This window comes from Gymnogyps californianus, chromosome 1, assembly GCF_018139145.2.
Source record: "Gymnogyps californianus isolate 813 chromosome 1, ASM1813914v2, whole genome shotgun sequence".
NCBI lineage: Eukaryota > Metazoa > Chordata > Aves > Accipitriformes > Cathartidae > Gymnogyps > Gymnogyps californianus.
In genome coordinates this window covers 22,408,950-22,427,811 of record NC_059471.1, presented here as the reverse complement: position 1 = coordinate 22,427,811, position 18,862 = coordinate 22,408,950, and the positions used below count along the sequence as shown (strand labels likewise).

Here is an 18,862-nt window from a genome sequence, read left to right as displayed (position 1 = left end):
TCTGAAGTGTTTTACCTCAAGAGACTTGTAGCTCTTGTTCTGCCTTGACTGACTTGATTAAATAAAGACCTTACAGTTGGCTAGATTCAGAGTTGAACTTACTCTTACTTCTCAAAAATAGTGTAGTAGTTCATGAAATAAACTTGGTTCTTACGCTTGGCTGACCTATTGCACTACTTAACCTCTCCAAATGATCTAGATTAGCATCAAATTCTCCCTACTTTGCTAATAACTCAGGATTTTTTATTTCTATTTGAAGTTTACTCCTGGATGCCATCAAGTGAATGATAGTAAAGCTTCCCATGTAGTCCCTGTATGCACTTCAAAACTTAAGCTTCACTGTGTGTCTTTTTCATTCATCTTTCCAGTCCTGGGAACTATCCCTCCACTGAAGGCCAGTCTCTTAGTATATTCTTGGACTACAAGCAAATTGCAAGTTATAATTAATTCAAGTAATTGCACATTAAAAGACCTGTATGATATTAGCCAGTGATATAGCATGCTTTTTAAATTGGCAGGTGAATTTGCTTGTAACAATTCCTGGTGAGAGAGAAGAAGTAACCGATCCAATGCTGTTATGGTTTTCTTAGTCCCATTCCTAATGTGAGGATTTGTAGCAGCAGAGGATCTCTCAGGTTGATATCCCAGGGGGCTACAATAAACGATGTTTTCAGGGTAGTACGAATTTGAACATAAACAAGAGCGTAGACTTGTAAGAAAGAGTTCAATTTTATGCTTTAATCTGTATCATTGCTATACATCGCAAGTATGTACCAGTCAAACTATTCCCCTTCCACTGAATTAATCGTAAAACTATTATGCTTAGAAATCTTGACAAACTGAGGACATGAAGTGGAAACCATAGTGAATCCATTATCATCTATCCAACAAGTCCACCAGTAATAAAGGTGCCACATATACCAGTCTCCAGAAACAATATTTCAGTTCTTGAAAGACAGATCTGTATGTTACTTGAAGTCCTAATTTGAAACCTGTTTGCTCTTGCTGTGGCTAGAACTTTAGGCTAATTTGACATGGCTTCTACAAATACTGCCTGACAGAGCTTTGAGAAAGAAAATAGTTGTTTAAAAACGACAGTATCTTGAAGTTTTTAGTCTTAATCTTATTTCATTGCTAGTATTGATGACACTGTGCTTATGACAGAGCAGCAGTGGACTTAAAATCCTAAAAGTGAAAATAAATAAAGCAATGTTTTGAGCATTTATTGTTCATGTTCTTCCTGTGATAGAACATACAGATGATGAAACATTTCCTGTCATAGGTTCTCAGTTCATTTCTGGAAAATATCAACACCTAATGCCATTTGAGATGCCCTGTGTTATCCAGGACATTGACCTAAGCTTGGCAGAGATAGCATAGCGCCTGTAGGAGATCCAAATCATTGTGGACTGGCATGTGGAGGCTGGATGGGACAAGCTATAACATTTCAAGTGGCACTATATGTACACCTATGTTTAGGTAGCTGAATCATGCCCTAGTTTTCTTGCAGAATGGTACACTCTTCTGTTAATTCTGATCAGCTGAGAGATTTCTGTGAATGTAAGCTGACTTGCCCTCCCCTCTTCCCACCCCCTACATTTTTGGCTTAGTTTATAAAGTACACATTTTGGGTTGGTGTTGTATTGTCATGAATGATTCAAGACGTGAAATAAAGACTGGTTTTGAAATTTGACTTCTTTTAAAAACTTTTTTGTAGTATAGTACTAACCGATTAATTAAAAAATGTTCTGTTGTTTTGTCTTGTAGAGCTTTTTGATAACTACATGCAGCAGGATGCACATGAGTTCTTAAACTATCTATTAAATACAATTGCGGATATCTTGCAAGAGGAAAGAAAACAAGAGAAACAAAATGGTCGCCTACCTAATGGCAACATTGACAATGAAAATAACAGCCCACCAGACCCAACCTGGGTTCATGAAATCTTTCAGGGAACATTAACTAATGAAACCAGATGTCTTACATGTGAAACTGTAAGTCTGTATATACTTCGTAAAATGAATTCTTCCATGTTTCAGAACTTCATGTTTCATGATTCATTTATCTCAACAGACTAACTGTCCTGGTTTCGGCTGGGACAGTTAACTCTCTTCTTAGTAGCTGGTACAGTGCTGTGTTTCGGATTTAGTGTGAGAATACTGTTGATAACACTCTGATGTTTTAGTTGTTGCTAAGTAGCGCTTATCTTAAGCCAAGGACTTTTCAGTCTCCCATGCTCTGCCAGCAAGCAGGTGTGCAAGAAGCTGGGAGGGAGCAGAGCCGGGGCAGCTGACCTGAACTAGCCAAAGGGATGTTCCATACCGTGGAACGTCATGCCCAGTATATAAACAGGGGGGAGTTGGCTGGAAGGGGCGGATCGCAGCTCTGGCATCAGTCAGCAGGTGGTCAGCAATTGCGTTGTGCATCACTGGGTTTTTTTCCTCCCCCCCCCCCCCCCCCCTTTTTTTTTGTTGTATTCCTTTTCATTACTATTAGTAGTAGTAGTATTAGTATTATTATATTTCATTATTATGAAATAGCTTCCTAACGTCATGTGTAATGTAACTGCAGACTTCAGTAGATCGTGGTACTTTGAGTAATTTAGGTGCTGATGTCTAGTTACCACATTTTCTTTTCTGGTAGATTTCCCCTCCCTAATAACTATTTCATGGCAACTGTCAGTTGCTTCTCTTTTAGTTCTGGAACTGATTTTTTTCCTTCTTGAAACATGAGTTTAGCGTAGTCTCTTAACATGACTGACATCATTACCTTTCCTCACTATGGCATAGTGAATTACCGCTGTCAGGATTTTGACCTAGGTACAGTCCTTAATACGATTTTAAAATGCTGATATGCTCTTTGCCAGCTTATTTTATTAATTATCAGGCCTATCACGGTTTTGAGAGTTTTACTAATATTGCTCAGTTCTATTTTTCTGTTAGCTGTTGCTGAACAGGATATGCCATGTCTGTTTTGCCACTGTGCCTCCTTGGCCAGTTGAATTTTAAATTCAGTGTTCTAATACACTTGTTTTAGTATATTAGGGCCTTTGTTTTCCAAGCCCTAATAATCTGGAAACTATTTTATCAGCTTCTGTCTATTCAGTATATCAACTTGTGTCTAATTAAAACACAGTGACCTGAAAATGGGCACTTAGAAATACATTTAGACACGTTAAATAAGTAATATTATTGTGAATAGTGTCTTATTTTCAAATATAGTGAGCATATATGGTTGTTTTAATGTTTATTGGAAGCTGTTGACATTCAGAGTCTGTCTATGTTTAGAAATAGAACCTAAAATGTCAGGAGTACTTTGATACAGCTCATGTAGAAGACTACACAGCAATAGAGGATGAATTAGTGCTTCTTAATGATAAGACAATAACCTTAGTATATTTTTTTATTTAAATTTGGAATTTAATGCATACTTAAATATAAAACATAATATATCTTTGCTCTAAGTGAGAATGATCGTCTTGTAACTGACCAAACCTACTCAAAGTTCTTAAAATCAGCATGGCAAGATTTTATTCTAATTTGAATTGTCTTGATTATAGAAAAGAGCTTCTTTCCAGGACACACTGTCTCATTAGCCCATCTTTAAGTTAAAAAATGAACTGACTAAAGATTTATCCTCAGTTTAAGTATGGATGGTGGAATATAAGGAACATAGATATGAGTCTTTAACAAAGATTTGTGTCGTGGGTCAAGACACACTATAAAATAAATAAGTTACAAAACGGATTATAAGTTGTCTTTACATGCTTTTAATGTGATTTCTTGTTATCATGCTTTCCCCCTTCCTTGATAGAGGCAGTATGATGAAGTAAATATTACAAATTTTTGTGGCTAATTGATAAAAATGATCTAGAAGTTCATTGGTTTTACAGATTTCTCTCACACTTTAAGGAAAGAATGGCAGTAAACCAGAAAATAATGTAATTGACTTCATTAAGATTAAATTTGAAATGGCTAAGTGTGGGCAGTACTTCTACAGAGAAAAATAGGAGATTGTCTCGGGTCGGAAGCACCAAACATATCGATAATGTTTTTCTCCAGCTGATAGTCTTGCTCTTGTGTTCAAATGACTCTACAAGGCATAAAATTCTTTGCCTCAATTCTACTTTGGACTGAGAGAAGGCAATAAGGAAAATCTCAGTGGTTTCTCTTACAGGAGTACTATAGAAGCCTTAACTATGCCCTACTTTTTTTTCCTCTTTAAAAAAAAAAAAAAACCCAAGATAAATCATACCCTTTGTTTCAGCTTCATTTAAAAATAGTTTCTGTCTTAGCACACATGGGAGCCTACAGTTGCAAAAGCTCTTTTGTCAGTGAGCTGATTCACATTGCCAGTGAGATTCCAAACTGAAAGAAATACAGATTACACGAGTGTTAGCCTTCTGAGTTTTCTGTTCTGTGTGGCATTGGTCATCAGAGTACAGCTGAGCTGTTTGATTGCAGATTATGTCCTTGATGTGAGAACAACATACCGTCCCCTTTAGCCAGAATACTGGAACATCCAAATTCTTCACTATTATTCAGATGCTTGTATTAGGAGCACTCAGATGGCTTTTTGAACACATCAGGGCTTGATTCTGCAAGTGATGAGGTTTTCTGACCATGTCAATCTTTTTTTCATTCTATAGATGATTGAAATATATAGCATTGGCGACTTCAGTCTAAGGAACTTGGTGATGTTTATTTGAAACAGAACCTCTACAGAACCGGGGGGGGCGGGGGGGCTGGTTAGACTGGAGGGTGACTTTTTTATAATTTTCTTTTTTTTTAATTAAAAATGTATGAATTAATGTTGGGGAGAAGGGTACTGGTCAAATACTAATGTTCAAAAAATCTTAGGGATAGCAATTTCTAAATTATCAACATAGATGGAAAAAATCCACTTGGCTATTCTTTCAATAAAGCCTTTAATGGTTCCTCATGATCCTAAGTGCTAACCTGAGAGAGGTTCTTTAAGGCAGTATTATCAGTATTATCACTAAGAATGGAAGAATTCCTTTTGCGAACTTCTGGTTTCAGTACCAATCTCCTTTTTAACGAAGTACAACACATCCCTTTCCTCTTCTCCATCTCCTCCCCGCCCTTACAGCCTCTGCGTGGGCTAAAGCTGCCTATGAAATCTTTATTGTTTCATGGAATTTTCTTTGATTAGACCAAGAGAGGAAGAATTATCTAATTGCATGTCTGAATAACACTGATCACATGACTCCTTAATTGCAGCTGTCCTAGCTGAAGAGTGCAGCAGAGTATTTTCTAGAACTGATTTTTTTTTTTCCTGAGCCATTCTTAATCCCTAGGCTAAGATGATTTCCACCAGAGTTCTTACTGTTACAAACTCAAGCTTGATAATTCCAAAAGTGGTTTGCAATGTGGTATTTTGAAGAATTGTCCACACACCTAAACTGTAGTACATCCCTGAAGACAGGAAACGTGCAGCACACTGAAGATGAAGGTGGCTTTTTTTTTTCCACTCTAAAAACGTCTTGGAAGTTTTCCATCTATGTTCTGTGATCCCTTTAAAAGTATAAACATTACACTTCAGCATCTAAATGATGTAGTAGATGTGATGTATACTGGCTTAGTGACATATTTTTTGTACATGTACACTTACTCCTGGAAAGATTAGCTACAGAAGAGTGGGAGGAATCCTTGCCCAGTCCTCTCTGATATTAACAGAAGCTTTTAACTGAATTTCATAACTTTCTGGTTTTGCCTAATGGTATTAATTCTCAAAAATAGTTGTCTTGACCACCTGTATTTTTCTTTTTATTCTCTATGTATGCTGCCCTTAGGAACTGTGTGTTTCTCATCTCTTGATAATCAGAGAACAACTTTCCACATTTATTTTTATTCTGAGTTGAAAAGGGAACATAAATCTCATAAGTTTTAAAGATCAACTTACATTAGTTCTCCTGTAGCTGTTTAACTTTTCCTGCTTTCAATCAAGAAACTGCAGCCAGACATCTTTTCTAAAAGCATTTACTTTTGTACCGAGGAGTCATAAAAGGCAGAGAACATTCTCATCAGTGCCATTGAGTATCTCTAGATACAGAGAGGAAACACTAGCAGACAAAAGTTAAGGTTGCAGAGTGCTATTTCCTAAACCTTTTAATGACATAGTTGATTTTCAGGACAGCTGTGGATTTCGTCCATCACCATATTTCAGGATTTGTGGTGGAATTTATTCTTTGCTTCTAGGAATTTCTTTTCTACTTTAATAGTTACTCTTGCATTTTTGCAAGGAATGGCTATGCACTATTCTGTCTCTATCAGACCAAGTCCCAAGCTCTCATTTACCAACAAATTTGCTGTCTGCTGCTCATTTAAGAGTATGAATCTAGCCAGGAAAAGGCTTCAAAATATGTTTATTAGGGACACTATGATATGCAAATACATAACTTTCAGTTGGAGGGAATCATAGGGGAAGAACAGGTGAGGGCACTAAGTAGAACCCCAGTGATTGTATGCTTTTGAAAACAGTGAGGTGTAGAAGGAATTTGGCATTAATATTGTTGAGCTGAAATCACAGCATAATGACAGTTGGCATTATATACCCCCACAGACACATATACACTTCCCTCTTCCTGAACAAAATCAAAAGCAGAGTTCTAGCAAATCTCTGAAATAGAAAGGCCACTTGTAACAATTTTTAAAAGGCTGTTATAAGGTAAAAGATGCATTCTGTCAATAGAAAATGGTACTGAAAAACAGAGGTAAATTAGTATAACTTGTTTTAACTATAATCTGTTTGTTCTTTTTTCATGCAGATAAGCAGCAAAGATGAAGACTTCTTAGACCTTTCAGTTGATGTGGAGCAAAATACTTCAATCACTCATTGTTTAAGGTAGACGCAAAAATCTGAATTTTCATAATTTGCCTTTTATCTGTTACCTAGAAAGCAGGAATTAAAACTAAAAGCTCACAAGCTTAGCAAATTCTAGCTTATGTAGACTTAAGAGTATAAAATTATATTTATATTGTACATGTTTATATGTATATTTCAGATAAGAAACTAGTATCTATAGCATTTCTTTTTTTTTTTTATTCAGGGGTTTCAGCAATACAGAAACTCTGTGCAGTGAATACAAATATTACTGTGAAGAATGTCGCAGTAAGCAAGAAGCACATAAAAGGTACATCAGACTCAGGGAGGGAAAAAAAATAACCCATGCACTTCATGAAAATACTCTTGTATTTCCTTGTGTGTATGTATGAGGCGGGGGAGAACGTTCTGTTTCCCTTAATTTTTCTCACTCTTCTTCCACTTAAGAGTAACTTGCTTGAATTCAATGAGCCTACTTCCATGAGTAATGAGAATCCATGTAAAGCATTTTGGGACTCCTTTGATCATTATTTATTTTACGAATGAGAAAAAGAATGGTCTTAAGACCAAAAATAAATTAAAAAGACAAGTTAAAACAAACTGCCAGTGACTAATCAAAGATTATGGGTAATGATCAGAAGTCACTGATTTCATGTGACTTTTAAAACTTGGTTTTGTCTTGATAATAAAATAATTTTTCCAATTGCTGTAAGAATCAGTTTGATAGCACTTTTTTTGTGATTCAGTCAGAATGAGGCTTGTAACTTTTTGTGTTAACTGAGTTTCTGGTTTCTTAAAAGTGCGTAGTTATGCTAAACTACTGCTTGACAGTGCTCCTGAAAAGCATCAGAAGCTCTGTGAAAGCCTGAAATTCATTATGTTTAAAAACAATTCTTGTCTGCCTAATAATTCTTCTAGTCTTGTTTGCACCTTTGAAAAACCTCTAGTTTTGTGTACTGTGTGGTATTTATTATCTGAGAGAGTATTTGGTTGAAGGGGTGGGAACACTGACATGCTCTACTGGTTATACCACTGATTCTGGTTATTTGGTTTGCTCTAGATTCAGCACATGGCTTTTGGCATATCTCATCTGCAAAGCCTGCCTTCACACATTGCCTAAGCTTACTAATTGGCGTGTATTAGAGGGTTGTGAAGCCAGGTCTGTGCTGTTGCTTTCTGTTGCCTTAGCTCTTTTTCTGTGTGGGAGGTGACGTGATCCCTGACCAATATAAGCTGTGTTGACATAAACCTGTACTGTAGGCACTGCTATATTGGCAAAACACAGCTTTTAGTGTTTATATTTTGCTTTTCATGTGGAGCTTAAGTTTCACTACAGTCATAATTTTCTTCCATCTCTGTAACATGCAGCTTATCTGTGATAGTGCCTACTCAAGTAGCAAAGGTGGTGTACTGAATTTCTTCACCAGTGAAAGAAACACTCTTTCATTTCACAAACACAGTTGCATTATAAGAAGAGGACTTCATTTTGAAAAAAGAAATAGAGCAGGAATTATATCCATATCTCAGTAATATAATAAAAATGTAACTCTCCCTAAAAGTAGTTGCTTCTGTCATCTTTCTGCCCTTCTCCTGCTTTTTTCATTTCCTAGTTCCCTTGTGGGCCATGGAGAAAATTTGAGTCTAGCAGGGTTTCTTACAGGTTGCTATCAGTCTAAGTTTAATGAGAAAAAGGAGAGAAAGGTGAGTTTTCAAGGATTTTGTCCCCAGCCCCCTATCTTTTGAAAAAGGATTGTCTTGTACAAACATATTTCCTGACATTCTGAAAATATGGTTTTAGTAGACATGTCTGAAACCTGGGCTATATTGTTGAGACTTTTGAGCTACCTTTCGGGGCTGAAGGCAGTTTGAAAAATTCAGCACAGTGGTAATCTAAGGCAATTAGCTGTGCCAAGAAGCAGAGCACTCTAGCTTGGTTGCTCTGTTAGTACAGGCAAATTTACTATCCAGAGAGTGGAAGTCTGTGTTTGCTGCCAGGCCAGCTGTGGTTGGCTGATGAGGATTTGTAGGCATTGATGCGAGATTTCAATACCTAAAACTAGGGAAGGGGGCCAGTGAGCCCTCAGTAAAACTAGATTATCACTTTCTGGCTTTGACTGCCATAAAATAATGCTGCAAAATTTGTACAAAATTATTGTGCTAGAGCACAGCATTATCTTGTTTGGGTAGCATGAGGTAAGGTGAATTAACAGCAGGCTATTTGTATCCCTTGGCAATGTTAAATGAATGGCTTGATATGAAAACTTGGAGTAATACATATGTAACAAAGTGGTGTAACAAAGCTTATTTTAAAAAGCTTATTTGACTTGGCTGGTTTACTGAGAAATTCAGCTGGAACAGGATGTCTGGAACAACTTTGTTGCAATACCTCCACTGTATACCAAGGGGGATCTAGGTTTTGCTTTTGGGAACTCAGGAAAGCTATGGGTAGGTATGTTTAAAAATTGAATTCTGTGCTATGCAGTCATTATGTCTAAATTATTATGTGGGTTCATCATGGCTGTTCTTCTTATATATTATAGGTTATTATTTTAAATACATTTGACATTCTCTCAATTGTTAAAATCCACCTTCAGTTTAGCAACACAGGAGGTATTTGTTAAACAGCTGATTATTTGAGCTTCTTTGAATGCTTGCAAAATTTTTTTAAAGACTTCAGTAAAAGAAGTTTCCTGTTTGTTGATATCAACTGAATGTTTTAGGATGGATATTGGAAATACTGTTGGATTTGTTGGTTTTTTTTTTTTTCCCCAGGATGAAAGTAAAAAAGCTGCCTATGATTCTAGCTCTCCATTTGAAGAGATTTAAATACATGGATCAGCTGCATCGATACACAAAACTCTCTTATAGAGTAGTTTTTCCTTTAGAGCTTCGTTTATTTAACACCTCAGGAGATGCCACCAATCCTGACAGAATGTATGACCTTGTTGCTGTGGTAGTTCATTGTGGAAGGTAATAACTATTTTACACAAGGGATTTTTGTATAAGCATATCTATGTTTACAAAACAAAACAAAGCACCCAGTATCACATAACTCTAATAGCATTTAAAGACCTCTTAAAAGAAAAGTTTCTTAGGAAAGAAAGCGTTGTGGGGAGATGCTGCCAATCCTGACAGAACATACGGTTTTGTTGCTGTGATAGTTCATTGTGAAAAGTGATAACAGTGTATTTCACATCACAGATCTTTGTATGAACTTAACAGTTCATAGTGTATGAACATAGTATAACTAAACATAAACTATGTTTAAAAAAAACCCACAAAACATGCAATATCATATAACTAATAACTTTTAAGGATCTTTTTTTAAAAAAAAGTTTCTTAGGAAGGAAAGCATTATAGAACAGATTCCTTTATAAGGCATTTCCTTTAGGGTGGGTTTTTTTTTTAAGACTTGAGCAACATTTTCTGAAATGTATCCATATGTTATGAGTTTTGTTGATTACTTTTTTCCCTTGCTTTCAAAATATGACTGTTAGATTTGTATTTGATTTTGCTGTATTCAACAAATATTCTTGTGGCTTCAAGTCTTAAAATCAGGGCTGCTCTACAAACTGCTTATTGAGTAGATAAAAGCCCCAAAGCTGAAAATGATGATTTAACATCTAGAATCACACAATAATTTACATTGTGAGGTCAACTACTTAAAGCTCAAAGCAGGGCTAACTTTGACGTTTAGGTTAGGTTGCACTGGGCTCAGTTTCATGACTAGGAATGCTGATTTCACTGCCTCTTTGGGCAATTTGTTTCAGTCCATCAATGTTCTCACAGTGATTCCCCCCCCCCCCCCCCCATATCCGGTCAGAATTTCTCTTGCTGCAGTTTGTGACCACTGCCTCTTGTCCTTTCACTGTGCATTTCTGAGAAGAGCCTGGCTCTGATTTCTTTATAACTTTTCCTTTTTGGGTAGTGGAAGACAGCAGTTGGATTCCTCATTTCATCTTCTCCAGGCTGAATAAAGCCGGCTCCCTCAGCCTCTCTTCATCCATCTGGTACTGTAGCCCTCTGACACATGTAGTGGCCTGCCACTGGACTTCCTCCAGTTTATCAGTCTCTCCCTTAAACTGACAAGGTCATGTCTGGAATCCCATGTCTAGTTCTGGGTCCCAGAATGCAGAGTGGCGGGGATTATCACTTCACTGCTGCCTCTACTCTTACAGTACAGCCCCGCATGCTCTCAGCCCTGTCACCAAAATGATGCGCTGCTGACTAACTGCTAATCTTGTTGACCTCCTGGGCCCACCTAGCCAGTTGGTTTGCAGCTGGTGCTGTTGGATGGAGTTAGTCTGGCACAAGACTTTGCATTTTTACTTGTTAAACTTCATGAGGTTCTTAGCAGCCCGTTCTTCCAACTTTTTGATGTCCCTCAAAATGGCAGACCTGCCCTCTAGTTGCCAGTTACTGCCCTTTGTTCCACCCATACCCCCATTCCTCCCTAGATAGACCTAGGATTACAGTAGAGTTAAGAAGAATAGATCTCAAGTTGGCCAGGACGGTTTTGGAAAATAGCCTTTGTGCCATAGTGTTCTGGGACACTCTTGTTCTGGATTTTAGGGGAAATCCATTCTGTCCATTTCTGACCATTCTGTCCAATTCTGACCATTTCTGTCTCCCTCATTCAAGCTGTAGTCTTGGGAACTTAGCCATTCTCAGAGCCATAGCAGGAGATTAACCCTGTTTTCACTGAGTTATGTGATTTGGTATGCAGACATGTCCCTCACAGATGGCAACCTTCCCTCCCTGATCTAGACATAAAAATTGTATGAGTGCTGTTAGCCGGTTAAGGCAGTTCCAGAACTGCTTTAACTAGTTGTCCACTTTCAGTTGTAAGGTTCAGCTGTTTCAGAAAGTGTATTATTTCCTTACTTGAAATCTGATTAGAAATAGGACACTTTTAAAGTTTGGGGTTTTTTCTGTTATGGTTGTGCAGAAATTTCTTGTCTGCCATAAACTGAAGAGCTGTGCATTATAACAGTTTTAATTTAATTGGGAGCCCTTCTCATTGCTGTTGAGGATTCTTGAGACTTCTAAACTGTCAGTTTAATTCAGTTTTTGTTTACAGTGGACCAGATAAAGAGATTCCTGATTGAGACTGTAGATGAACAGCAGCTCTACAGCTTTTTCTTTCTGAAGATCAGAAATAGTTTGGGATCTGTTCTGTCCCTATGAAACATCAGAATGTTTTCTTGATTTCACTTCTCTGTCTCTCTTTTTTTTTAAATTTCATTTATATTTTCAATGCCTGTGCTGCTTATTCCTCATTTGAAATTATAATCCTTTTTTTAGCACAATATTAAATGTAGAGGTAAGTAAGACCTTATTATGAAGATGATATAAGTGGAGGGGAAAAAAGAAAAGAAATTTCCAAACAGAAATTGTAGTGGTAGCCATTTTAATTACTGTTAAGTATTGCTTTTCTACAAGAAAAAAAACAATATAATGAAATACATTTCTACATACAGGTGTGTTACTGTCTGTGTTCTTTTCTAATTTTATTTTACAGTGGCCCTAACAGAGGACATTATATTGCAATAGTGAAGAGTCATGATTTTTGGTTGCTTTTTGATGATGATATTGTTGAGGTAAGCTTTGTGTAAACCTGGACTTTTTTCCTCGTACCGACCTGAGCACTTGCACCCTGCCTTGTGTATATCATTACCTAAAGTAAAAGGACTGGTGTGCGAATGAAAAGAGGGTTCAACCCCAGTCTAAATGAGCAATAACTGTGAGTGCAGAGCTGTGCCTTACAATTTGACTGTACAATACTTTAAATTGCATTTTGGTTTCTATACTTCTTAAAAGAAGCTTCTTTGTTTATGGCCACTGTCTTTCACCTTTGTTTAAAAAACTATTCCTATGACTAGAAGATATAGATAAAGATACAGATAAATTGGTTTTACTTCAATTCTTTTCTAAAGGTAATTTGTTGGAGCAAGCCATTTTTTCATATTTTCTAGGAGCTTATGATTTAGTGGAATGGATCAGTCTGATAGTTGGTTTTATCAAGTATCCTGGATTGTTTCAGACAAAGGTGTAACAAATATCAAAATAGGCAGAAACTCCAGATTTTTGAGATTTCACCCTAAAATTTAAAAGTTAATCCCTGAAACAGGAGCTTTTTGCTTCTGGTGATATTCTTGCTAATATTAGCCATGCTTCCAGGAATTAGTCTTATTAAAAAAAAAAAAAAGGTTTCTAACTAATTTCTTGGAACAGCAGAATTCCCTTCACCAGTTTTTGACTTTGTCATCTTTCTGTTTCATCAGTTATCTTCTATTCTTTATTGAGAGAAAGAGCAGAAACTGCTGGTGTCCCTATATTATATCATCTCAGGTTTTTTGCTTGTTCTGTCATCTTCCTTTTTTTTCCCCCTTATCTATGCTTATGCATGAACAGAAGTATGATTGCGCTGTCCAATTCCTTTTCCTGACTATATGAATTAATTAAATCTATAAAATGGATAGTTTACATTTTCCTTACAATACAGAAGAACTGCACAATTGAAGAAAAATGAGTGAGACAGGTATTGGACTTAAATTGTTAATTGGCAGGATGAGTCAAGGGTATTGAAGAGTTCTTCTCTCCAAGCCACATTATGGATGGTTTTTCACACAGGAAATGACAAACATGGAAATACACAGAGCTGTTCGGAAAGTAAAAGGATTGCCTCTGTGTCTTATCAAGATACACAGTAAATTCAAATGTCTCGGTAGGGTCAAAAGTTCACTTTCCTCCAGGGAAAACAGAGTTGTAGTAGATCTCACATCATTTCACAAACATCAGGGACAATCTCTCCAGTTCCAAAGCAGTAACACCTGGCAGTAATGTATTTTTTTTCTCTTAGCCCTTCTAAAGAGGAAGGAAAGAATCTTTTCGTTCTTAAATCTAAAACATCTCATTGACATTTAGGCCCATGGTTCATCAAGTTGGAATGGCTCACTCCTTCCTGAGAGAGGTTTTATTCCAAATGATGGGAATGAGATTAAATAAAATCTGCCTAAGTGAAGGAAAATTTATCTTTCCACCTTTTTTTGTTTGTAGATTAATTGCCTTTGATTTAAGGTGTGGCAAGAGAGCTTGCTTTCAGTTTCAGTTTCTTTTGTAGCCAAAGATGATGACAATGAAAACCAGACAATAATACTCTTTTCACCTTCTCAACAGAAATTTTGCGTCTTTCCCCCAAAATCTGTGTTATAGGAGGCTTTCTAAGCTAACGGGATCACAAGCAAACATTTTGTGTGAAAAACATAGGAAAAGTTAGTCGTCTTTCTCTGCCTTCTCCTTATTCTCCTCTGCACTTGATTGGCTTACGCTGCTTAGAGTTAGAAGTGATAGTTTGTACTTACATTCTTCATATTGATACAGCGTCTCAATGGGATATCATTGTCTTTAAAACTTTTCTGTGTGAAAATTGTGCAAGCAATGCACATAAGATTGCATTTGTAGTAGGTTCACTTAAAAATTTATATTTCAAATATATGTAGCCGCTACCCTCTGTGCAGTTGATGGCAGAGGGGAAACCAAAACATAACAAGTTTAAGAATTATTTGGATTTTATTACTTTATGTAATTATGTGAAAGTTATTTTTGTTTGACAGTAGTTTTAGAGTGGAACTTAATGTCATGTATATGTTATGCAAGATATTCTTACTTTAAATTTTTGGGTTTTTACATACAGAAAATTGATGCACAAGCTATTGAAGAATTCTACGGGTTGACGTCAGACATCTCAAAGAACTCTGAGTCTGGTTACATCCTCTTCTATCAGTCTCGGGATTGAGGAGGAACTGTAGTGAAGAGATATTTTTATGTCTCACATCTTCTCTATCTTGGAATGGAGCAAGCACTGAAAAAAAGGAAAGCAGGGAGCTCCAGGGGCAGTAGCACAGTTTGCACACAACTAAGCAAAGAGTTAGGGATTCTTAAAACCTTTGTATCATTTTCATTTTATTTGCTCAGGTATCATGCTGACTACACATCTCCACTGCATCCCATAAGCAAAAAGAGAGATACCAGCCACTCTTGCAGGAGCTTTCCGTTAGGTAATACTATCTCTGTGGTCCTAATTCAAAGCCCATTAAGGTCACTGGAGAACCTTTCATGGACTTCAGTGGAATTTGAATCAGGTTCTAACTGCACTGCCAGATTGGTGCAATAGGAGCATTAGAAATCTGTATTTTATACAGACTTTGTGTATAAAAGGTAAAGGACTCTTTGTGAACTTAGTTTCCTGTGCTTAAGTTTAAAAGAATGAGGTTGGGAGGGTTAACATGTAAGCAAGAAGATATATCTGGGCCCAACACAATTGCCTTCTTGATGGTAGTGGTTTAACTGAAGATACAAACTGGTGTCAGGGAGGCAAGTATGTTTTGCTTCTCTGAAGAAGCTTACGTTATTTATAATGTATGATCGGGAACAATCAGTCAAGATTATGGCTTTTAATCTCCGTATGGGGAAAGATTTGGTTTGTAATGGTTTATTTTTATTTATAAATTATTGTAACTTAGGATCTTGTGTATTGTCCTTTATTCTAACATGTATTGGAAATTTTATATATTAATTTGAATTAAAACTAATTATGTTTAAATGTTAAAGAAGAGCCAATATAAATTCTAAAAACAATGCCTACAATATCTGTAAAAAATTAATAACACAGAAGAGAGATTTCCTTCTGGAGGAACTGGTATCTAAGTGAGGTACTTTAATTAAATTAGAATATCCTCTTTCCATTAATGGGCAAAAAAAAAGTGATCAAACTATTACACAGAAGACTTTAAGAATGCATATTGTAAGAAAATGATGGTGCAGTGGTGGTATACAGGTCTTTATAGTTCTTTAATAATTTGTTAATGGTTCATACTCTAAGCAAATTAGAATGATTTGGATCAAAGTAAACTATTTTAAGAATATTATTCCCTCTCCTAAAAATAGATCCATTTCTGTTCCAAATGGCATGGGTGACTATCTCAAAAACCACTCAACGTGTCAAGTATAAATTACGTCTGAGTAATAAGAAAAAAGAGGCTTGGAATTTCATGGGACTGAAGATACCACATTCCTTGTAAAGTAATAATACCTAAGTCCTGTAGAGTGAAATTTTATAAAACTAGGCAGTTTACCTTGCTTTAGGTTTATGAAACAGCATTAAGAATTAAATCTTGACAAAACACCTGATCTGTAAGAAATGTGAACTGTTGTGATTTGACATTGATTTTTCCACTTACCAGTACGTTGTCTGACAGTAGCTGAATGTAATTTCTGGAAAGTCATGGGATGTGCGTTCCAGATTATGGCAATCAGGTCTTGGATGTCCTTGTCACTCCCTCTTCAGCTAGTGATTTTTACATTATTGTAATTTTCTAAGGTTATTTTATTGATACTGTTACAACTCTTAAAAAGAATGTCTCCTGTCTGCTGCTATAACTGACTATTTACTTACCTGTATCTTTTAGCTCAGGAAATGACTTCACCTATTCACTCAGTTGAACAAATCTTTAACAGGGTCACTAAATAAATTGGGCTATTTAGCAACTGTCATACTGTAACAAATTGCTTTTGTAAAATACAAAGTTTCTAAAGCCTTGGTTTGGCTAGAATTCTTTTATAGAAAATTATGTATAATGATTAAACTACCAGCATTGTAACGTAAAGCTTAAATATTGTGGGAGATGCAGAAAATATGATTGGATTTTTCTTAAAGGATTCAAATAATTTTAAAAACTTTTTTCAGCTTTCAGTGGGAAAAGGGTTAAGGGGTGAATCAGTTGGATAATGGTGCATGTTAGAAGGATGAAGTCCTTTGCATACTAAAGGTACAGTATTGTAAAAGAACTGTCACATTACTTTTTGCTAATTGAAAATGTTTGGGGTTTTTTTTCTTTTTTTTTTTTTTTTGGTGTAGTTAAAAGCTGAGGCTAGTTGCTAAATATTTTATACCCTAACAAAATTTAAAACATTTTTGTTGTTTCACTGGTTTTACTCCTGCTATGTATTTTTATAAGATACTGATTTTTATTTTGTATAGGGTTTTTGAGATAGTATTCCAAATTATATATTTCATTTTTCTTTTATTGCAGCTGAAATAATTGTAAGTTCTTAACTAAACTGATATCAGAAACTGCAACTTAAAAAAATGAAAAGAGGCAGGGAAGTACAAAATATAACTGATTGGTATGTAAAACATTATAGGATTTTTTCTTGGCTGTAATACAGTGGGGAGTGTGGGAAAGTCGTCAGTTGTTGTAAATGGTGGAAATTGCTGTGTAACTATGTAAATGTTAATTGGGACTACAGTCCCTTATTTTGTATATGGGAGCAAAAAACTTCTATTAAATAAAGTATGTTCTCTAAAGGTAAGTACTGTATCCTTTGTGCAGCCCGAATGGTCAGTCAGCTACCTTTTGTGCTTTTCAGTGTTTTCAAACCTAAAAAGTGTCTGGAATTTCCTGTATTAAGCTAACTGCCCTGAGCCATGGAGGGAGAAGTGTGTTTAAATACACTGCGTTATATATCTTTCTACATGTGTTGTTATGAAAATAGTTCAGCCATGGTTTTGGTGGTGTACTTCTCTAGAATTAGTTTTTAAGTAAGTTCGTGGTTTCTGAGGTAGAGGAGGAGGGAGTGTTTTGAAATACTGTTCTTTCTTGACTTCCATTTCCTCAAAAAAATCTGTACCTTACTGTAAAATATGCATCTGAGTTACCTAAGGGATTTCTTGGATTACCACCTTGTGGGAGGGAAAACAGAAGGAAAGAAAAACAGGGGTGTTTACAGCACTAACATACGAGAGAGGCTGACCAAAGAACGGGAGTCCAGCATCAGAAGAAAAAAATGCAGCTGGTTACAATATCCATGTATGATTTGGTATAAGTCATTCTTCACTTGGAGTATATGCCACTGTTTGTAATGAATATGTGTACTTATGTTTTTACAAACAGTTCATACCCTTCCATATTTGTAGTTGTGACGACCACATCAATAGCCTTTCATTGCATGGAAATAGTGACTTTTAGGTGTTCAGGAACTTGTATGAATGATTAAATCAAATTGTGTTTTCAGAAGTTAGTCATAAATCAGATTGCATATCTTTAGGTGACATTCAGGTGTTAGCACACAGGGATTTGATGCCACTTCAGATCTTCTGCCATACCCTTTGACATCTGCATAGGACTGGCAGGTATAACGCAAGATCCACAGAAGATCTGCCATCCTTCTGGAGCAGCAGCTTGAAGCCAGACAGGACATCCTGGCTTGTTCCCCGTGTCTCTGTCTCGGTGTTTCCACAAGCACTATTGGATATGCGCTGTTTGGATCATATACAGATGAAAGTTTGTATTGCTTGGTTACTTTTTTGTGGCGATGTTTGTAAAGTTTAAAACCTGAACTATCTGAGGCCTCTAGTTACTTTCGTAATTCCCTTATTAAAATTAAAGGAACTTTATCTTGTGTTAATTGGTCCAGTCTCTCAGCTGTAGGTTTAAGATGATCATGTATAATCTTCTTATTAAGCTCATCCTTGTAACTAAAAGAAATTTTGATATGTGAAATCTTCAGTCTTCATTTACCAGAACTTACTTAGCTTTGTTTCTTCTTACCTTTTTCTACAGAAATTTCCAATTGCCTTTACCAGAAAGATCTTAACTCTGTACAGTTAATGTCATAAACAGATTCTCATAACTTTCTCCATAACTGTTTATTCAAAATTAGTAGTTGACCCTTAGCATACTATACCTCCACAACATGGATTATAAAAGAACAGGGATGAATTCTCTTACACACAAAGCTTTGTCTACTTAGACACATGAAGAGGTGACATCTTTTTTTTCTGTTTAACTGCTGACTTTGTTCAATGAGAGAATTCAGCTTGGGCTGAAAAACTGAGAGTGGGGACTTTTAGAAAGTGTTTAAAATGCATCAACAACTGAGGATGCCAAAAAGGGTTGGGTGGTGGTTTGGTTTTTTGGGGTTGGTTTTTTTTTTCCATTTGGGGGGGAGGGGTTTG

The 18,862-nt window shown here is 36.3% G+C and overlaps 1 protein-coding gene across 2 annotated transcripts in view; it reads left to right on the top strand.

Moving 5' to 3' along the window:
• Positions 1 to 16,434, top strand: part of USP12 (ubiquitin specific peptidase 12) — a 36,682-nt gene extending 20,248 nt beyond the window's left edge. For both annotated transcript variants that reach the window (XM_050914493.1, XM_050914500.1), the window contains 6 exons: positions 1,768 to 1,994; positions 6,788 to 6,864; positions 7,070 to 7,153; positions 9,616 to 9,813; positions 12,365 to 12,443; positions 14,540 to 16,434. In XM_050914493.1, the coding sequence (XP_050770450.1) occupies positions 1,768 to 1,994; positions 6,788 to 6,864; positions 7,070 to 7,153; positions 9,616 to 9,813; positions 12,365 to 12,443; positions 14,540 to 14,641 (767 nt within the window). In that variant the 3' untranslated portion in view covers positions 14,642 to 16,434. The remainder of the gene's footprint in view (positions 1 to 1,767; positions 1,995 to 6,787; positions 6,865 to 7,069; positions 7,154 to 9,615; positions 9,814 to 12,364; positions 12,444 to 14,539) is intronic.
• The last annotated feature ends 2,428 nt before the right edge of the window (positions 16,435 to 18,862 follow it).